Source organism: Boleophthalmus pectinirostris, unplaced genomic scaffold (assembly GCF_026225935.1).
Source record: "Boleophthalmus pectinirostris isolate CB_2022bp ecotype Guang Dong unplaced genomic scaffold, ASM2622593v1 HiC_scaffold_7, whole genome shotgun sequence".
Lineage (NCBI taxonomy): Eukaryota > Metazoa > Chordata > Actinopteri > Gobiiformes > Gobiidae > Boleophthalmus > Boleophthalmus pectinirostris.
In genome coordinates this window covers 14,677,413-14,684,321 of record NW_026571473.1, presented here as the reverse complement: position 1 = coordinate 14,684,321, position 6,909 = coordinate 14,677,413, and the positions used below count along the sequence as shown (strand labels likewise).

Genomic DNA, 6,909 nt, shown 5'->3' with positions numbered 1-6,909 from the left:
GTTAAAAGGTTTATGTATTTATGTACAGTTATGGGTAGGCTATATGTTTGTGGTGGTGTGATATGGGAAATGCGGACGTGACTTACAGCTTGTTCTGTTGTATAAACAGATGAAGGCTCTGGCAAATCAGATTGACGTTTGACATTTTGCCAAGGCATTCACAACTTTAGTGTTTTCATAATCCATCATTGTCATGTGACAGAACTTCTTGGAAGAGATAATATCACCCTGAAGGGGTTCAGTTTCTCAACATTCATTTTTTGAGCACTAGAGGGCAACAAAAACACATATAAAGAGAGATTAGAAACTTAATTTCCAGGTTTGATTTTTGCTTATAGTTTAACTATACGTTCAGTTAATGGTATTAATTGAATGTAAAGTTAGATTTAGGTGTTTGTAAGGATAGATTAAGAAATGTAGGGTTAGTGTGTGAAGATAAAGAAGATATGTGCATTTTGTGGTTTGTGTTTTTGAGTGCCCCAACATCTATTTGATATACTGTGCTGCCCTCTTTTGGAAGATAAGTAAGCATTCAGTTGATATTCAGTAAAATAGGCAATTATGGACATTTGGTCAAATAAAGTTTGTATAAAAAAAATAAAATAAAATAAAAAAACACATGAAAAAGTACTTATGTTAATGGTAATATGCACACCATTTCACAAACCGTTTTTATTACTGTTTTGTTTTTAAAAAATGCAATAAGAGAAATGGACATTAAATTTTCACTTTCATCCATCATAAACATTTTCACTTAAAATGATGGGTTTTTGGTCCCCGATCTACCTAGAAACCTATAGGTTTGTGGTGTATAACCAAAAATTTGACATTTGGTTATTAGTCATTCATAATCAGTCACTGTCTGAGGATTGGCTGCTGCTTGACGAAGAGGAAGATTCATGTTTTCTCTTCTTATGCTTTTTTTTATCGTGTTTGCTGTGGTCCTTTTTATTCTTTTTACTTTTCTTTTTGTGGCTTTTCAGTTTCTTCTTCTTGGATTGCTCATCACTGTCAGAGCTGGATCGGTCTTTCTTCTTTTTCTTTTTTGGCGTCTCTTCATCACTTGATGAAGATGAGGGGGATCTGTGAATAAAAGGGCTTTTAAAATATATCTGGAGTATACAAAAAGAGACACACATAAAATTTCAACTTTTCAGGAACTGATAATTTTATTTTTCATTTTCAGAGGAGTCCCGCTGTTGAGGGGTTGTGATAGATTAAACCAAAAATCTCAAAAAAAAAAAACTTTTTCAGACACAGGGAGAAGATGCTAACTCCAAAGAAGAAAGGTCCCACACTGCCTCGGGAAAGGAACACAGGACCTTCTTGCTGTGAGAAAATGTTATGGACAAAATAAAGTAAACCAAAAGCTTAAGTGGGCATGCCAAATGAGACCTCAAAATGAACTCTGGTTCAGTAATAAGGAAGTAACATGACCGAATGCCTTGGTTTTTGTAAATGTTGGAAAATGAAGAAATACTGTTTATGTGACTGCGAGCATAAAACATTTAATAAATGGGTGTTATTACTGTAATCAGCAAAAGGTTATGCAACCTTACAATAAATGTTATATTGCTTGTAATACATTCTAATGTATTTTGAGGCTTCATTTTGGTGAAGCTTTGTGCTGTGTGGTTGTGGTTGTAATTTTTCCCAATACTAAGAACACCAACCACTGCATGGTTGACAACAAACTCCTGAAAGTGATTATGATCAACAAAGTCTTGGTTTGTATTGGTAACATTGCCAGTAAATCCCCCTTACTTAGAGTTTTGCCTCCTGTGCTACTCTGTGGGAGAACCCATACCAACTTCTCAAAGCCTGATTCCGTCAGAACTCAGAAGCTAAGCAAGGCTGGGCCTGGTCAGTACTTGGATGGGAGACCACTGGGAAAATCAAGTGCCACAGCAGGGTGCCAGTCGCAAAAACTGTGGTTGTGTCCTGAGGCAAGACATTTCACCCACATAGTGTGTGTGCATGCATGTGCATGTGGAGGGACTGACTGGCTGGCAGCTTCGCTTCCGTCAGCCTGTCCCAGGGTAGCACAATACAGGGTAGTACAATAGAAGGCTACCACTACTGGTTATGCAGTAAATGAATAATGGTTTGTAAAGCATCTTTGTGACAAATGTCTGTGAAAAGCGCTATATAAAGTCTTACTTACTTTTTGGTGCATTTAAAAAGTACAACTCTTAATGCATTTGTTTGGTCTAAACTTAAGAGCAATGAAATGCCTGAATTACACGTTATTAAATAATCAGTGCCTGTGTTGATATCAATTTGGAAATGCACATTATATAAAGAAAATATATGTATTTCTATTGCTACTGGGTGCAATGCTAATTTTGACAGGATAAGATGTGACACCCTGTTATATCTGTATTTGTCAGCAGGTGGCTGTATGTAGCATTATTAAAACAAGACATGAACATGAACTGACTGAAATCCTCAGTGGTTCACCTGTCTTCTCTTGACCATCATTAGTTACAACAACTACAATGAAGTAACTTTAGATTTAGATCCTCCATAAATGCTAATTTGTATGTGTAAAAATATATCACAAAATATTCCAAAATGTATCCATATTCATATGAAAATGCATGAATAAGTTTATTGCTCTGTGGTTTGGTTTAGATTAATTTAAATCTATGCTAAATTATTCCGCGATATTCTAATGAATTTCAATTAGTTTTGAGTTAACAGTTGGTCAGTCAAACAAGACAGTCACCTTTTTCTCGACTTGCGGTCCTTGCTTTTCTTGCGCTTGAGCCTTAGTTTTCGGTCATCGTTACCTATAAAAAGAAGATAAACACTTGAATGCGCCATTTTTTTGAATATATCAAACCCACTGACTTGCCTTTGCACTTGAGACAGCTTTTTACTTAATTTACCTTTACGTTGCCTCTCGTTGATCTGCACGGGCTCATCGTCTTCACTTTCCTCTGTGCTGGTGCTGCTCACGTCCAATACAATGTCTTTCTGAGGGTCAACTCTTATGAAATTTCGGCATTCAAAAGTCAAATGCCCCGCTGAGAAAATGCCATAATAACACAATACCACATGAGACATAGGTATGCAAATATATGGGTTAAAATATTATACTGAAACTTACGATATCCACATTTCTTGCACCCCGCTCTGATGTTATCTTTATTTGGTCCTATTAACGATAAAAACATGTGGTAAGTTTACTGTAATTATTTGTTCATTATAATTTCAACAAATCAATGTTCATGTTCTAATTACCCTGTTCTAGGCCCGTGATTTATCTAGTTTCTGTATTGTTACAAGGACATACGAGTAATAAAGAGTAACTTAATATGTTTGGCAACTTACTAAAAGTATTTGATCGTTGTTGCTTTGTTTGCTTATGTTTTCACTACTATTACCGTGTCTAACGCTTTATGCTTTATGAAAAATGCCGTAAAACTTTACCTGGAACATCCATTGATTACTTAAAAAAGAGAAAAACGTAGAGAAATCGTACAAAACAGTTGTCGCTGCGAATGTGTGGTCCGTGATCAAAATAGACCCGGGAGGAAACATCGAGAAAACTCTAGAGTGCGCTACTTGGTTCCGACCGAAGTGAATAAAAATACACAAGCGTCCTCTACTGGACTGGGGTTGGAATAGATTAATCCAGCAAGAATGTTTTGTTTAGGCTTTGTTTTTTTAATCCCTTTGACAGTAAAATCTAAATTTCTGCACAAATTCCAAAGCTTGACATGACTCAAGAAACAAATACTCAGTTAATGTTGGATCAACCTTATATTCAATTTCAAGCCTTAACTCTCATATCAATACTACAAAACACTTTTTGCAGAACTTTAAACGCACACACACACACACACACACACACACACACAGCACACACACACACACACACACACACACACACACACACACACACACACACACACACAAACACAGATTGCAATTGTAACACTGTCTTTGCACAGGCTGAAGTCTGTGTACCTGAATAAGGACAAAACTGAACACACAGGAATTGCAATATGAATAGATTTTATAGACAGACATAGGCTTTGAGGTTTAGGTCAAATACAGATACTAATTGCTAAAAAGCATAGGATTTGAAAATGGTGCTTTTTTGTTTCCTAATTGATTGTGTGATATTTTACACATATTTATAGCATTTGCCTCACTCTGAAACCATCAGAAACATTGGGATACTGGTCCTACAGATCTCTGTATTCCCTGTATCCCAATCTGATGATTGTGTTTATATTTTGACCACAAAGTGTCCTTTTTACGAGTCTGTTTTACGTTTTTACACTGTTAACTTTTTCAAACATTCTGAACTGTTTTGTGTTTTGTGTAAATAGTTTTTGTTCATATGAAGTAAAGCAATTTGGGTTGCATGCTCTGGAGTGCTTTATAAATAAAGATTGATTGATTTTGCTTTAATAAGGTTTTTCAGATGCTAAAATATGATGAGGTCACTCCCTGATAGGAGGCAAAAGTCAGTGCCATTGATTTGAAATTATAAACTCATTGAATAAACCCATTCCATCTTCGTCCGCTTATCCGGGGCCGGGTCGCGGGGGCAGCAGCCTAAGCAGGGACTCCCAGACTTCCTTCACCCCAGACACGTCCTCCAGCTCTTCCAGGGGGACCCCGAGGCGTTCCCAGGCCAGCCGAGAGACATAGTCCCTCCAGCGTGTCCTGGGTCTTCCCCGGGGCCTCCTCCCGGTGGGACATGCCCAGAACACCTTCCGAGGGAGGCGCCCAGGAGGCATCCGGAACAGATACCGAGCCACCTCAACTGGCTCCTCTCAATGTGGAGGAGCAGCGGCTCTACTCTGAGCTCCTCCCGTGTGACTGAGCTCCTCACCCTATCTCTAAGGAAGCGCCCAGCCACCCTGCGGAGGAAACTCATTTCGAGTGCTTGTATCTGCGATCTCGTCTTTTCGGTCACTACCCAGAGCTCATGACCACACAGACTTTATGGACAGAATTTCTAGGCACAGCCAGGGGCTGGAGGGGGTCCGGTTTGGGGACCACAGGATTTCATCCCAGCTGTTTGCAGACGATGTTGTCCTGTTGGCTTCATCGAACCAGGACCTGCAATGTGCACTGGGGCGGTTTGCAGCCGAGTGTGAAGCGGCTGGGATGAAGATCAGCTCTTCCAAGTCCGAGGCCATGGTTCTCGACCGGAAAAAGGTGGCTTGCCCTCTCCGGGTGGGTGGGGAGTCCTTGCCTCAAATGGAGGAGTTCAAGTATCTCGGGGTTTTGTTCATGAGTGAGGGGAGGATGGAACGTGAGATTGACAGGCGGATCAGTGCAGCTTCGGCAGTGATGCGGTCGCTGTGTCGGACCGTTGTGGTGAAGAGGGAGCTAAGCCGAAAGGCGAAGCTCTCGATTTACCGGTCAGTCTTCGTTCCTACTCTCACCTATGGTCATGAGCTCTGGGTTGTGAATAAACCCTAGAGAAGTTATATAATAACAAATATCAGTTTTAACATTGAATATTAATTTTAGCTACCCCTGATCTGTATTAAATTATACAGAGTGTGATGCTGTCTGAAATTCAGCAATAGTGTGTATATGTTCATTTTTGTGTTACATGCCACAGCTTACATTGCAAAACTTTTCTGGTGGAGGCTGCTTGTCTTTGGAGATGTTATTGCTCTGTGTTCCACGGTAGAGATTAAACCTATCTATCTCAAGAGAGACAACTTACTCGCTACATTATAGGTTAGAACTATGGAGAGGTAGAGCTACTCACAAAGAGAATTGTTGTATTTTTGAGCAACAGAAACACTTTTCATGAATAAATGTTAGATAGGTGTGTTTAATGCCATACCATGGAACATTCGAGGCAAACCAATAACATCTCCATGGAGACGGACTCTCCACCAGAAATTGTGCAGTGCACCTTTATGCCATGCAATGCACCTTCAAATAATTTAATAATAATAATAATAATAATAATAATAATAATAATAATAATATCTGCAAGCAGCAATGATTGGCCCTCGTGTGCATCAATGCTGCTCCCCACAAACGGTGCACACTGCAAACAGCGCATCCTGCAAACAGTGCTCTTTGCAAATGCCGTCCTGCAAACGCCACGGCCTGCAAGCGCAAATTTTCACTGAAATTTGTGTTCATATGTGCAAATGGGAGCCATTTATATAGATGCAAAATCCCATACATTTTGTGCATTTTTTGTGGCTTCGGTGCACAGAGATCGTAACCCAGAATTTACACTAGGAGCGTCAGCGACACGTAATGCAGGCACAATTGCATATGTGTATACTTTCAAGAGCGTCAATTTACACCAGACACCAGACTACGTGTATTCTCACATTTAAACACTAAACTTATCATTTTGCTTTTGTATTCATTATTGATTGGATGAATTATGTTTTAAATCACAATCACAAAACCTGACAACAAGAGAGACGAGGTATTGCAGTGATAATAAGCCATATCTGTGGTGCTCGCATTAATTATGCTACTCAACATTTAACTTTGGTTGTCTGCACCACGCGCCTTTTCCTTCAAAAGTTGTTTTAGGAAAGTTGCTGTCTGATGTTCTGAAGTGTTTTATATTGATCCTCCACAGTTGTAAACTTTCTGTAGTCCATCACGAGTCATTCCCTGAGTGTTTACGTGACTGTGGTGTTTTTAGAAAATGTATTTTGAAAGGGCATTGGAAGTTTATTTTGACACCACATATTTATTTCCTGTCTTTCTCCTGGAGACACTCTGTTGATGCTGAAAAATTTGAACTCCAACCTAATTTGTGAGGTGCATAGCGTAATGACGGCAGTTGGATGCACGTATGACACTGCTGGTGTAAATTGTCTGACCAGTTAAAATGGAAAGTGATACACTGTTCAGGTGAATGCCCTAGGAGTTCGTAAAAGTACGACATTTACAGAA

The 6,909-nt window shown here is 39.3% G+C and overlaps 1 protein-coding gene across 1 annotated transcript; it reads right to left on the bottom strand.

Annotated features, from left to right (window-relative positions):
* Positions 1 to 631: 631 nt before the first annotated feature.
* Positions 632 to 3,560, bottom strand: srek1ip1 (SREK1-interacting protein 1). The gene is made up of 5 exons (XM_055165049.1): positions 3,436 to 3,560; positions 3,113 to 3,160; positions 2,892 to 3,029; positions 2,729 to 2,792; positions 632 to 1,083 (listed from the first exon to the last, which is right to left on the bottom strand). Exons 1-5 carry the CDS (start codon positions 3,446 to 3,448, stop codon positions 852 to 854), a joined length of 495 nt encoding a protein of 164 aa, XP_055021024.1. The 5' UTR covers positions 3,449 to 3,560; the 3' UTR covers positions 632 to 851.
* Between the last annotated feature and the right edge of the window lie 3,349 nt (positions 3,561 to 6,909).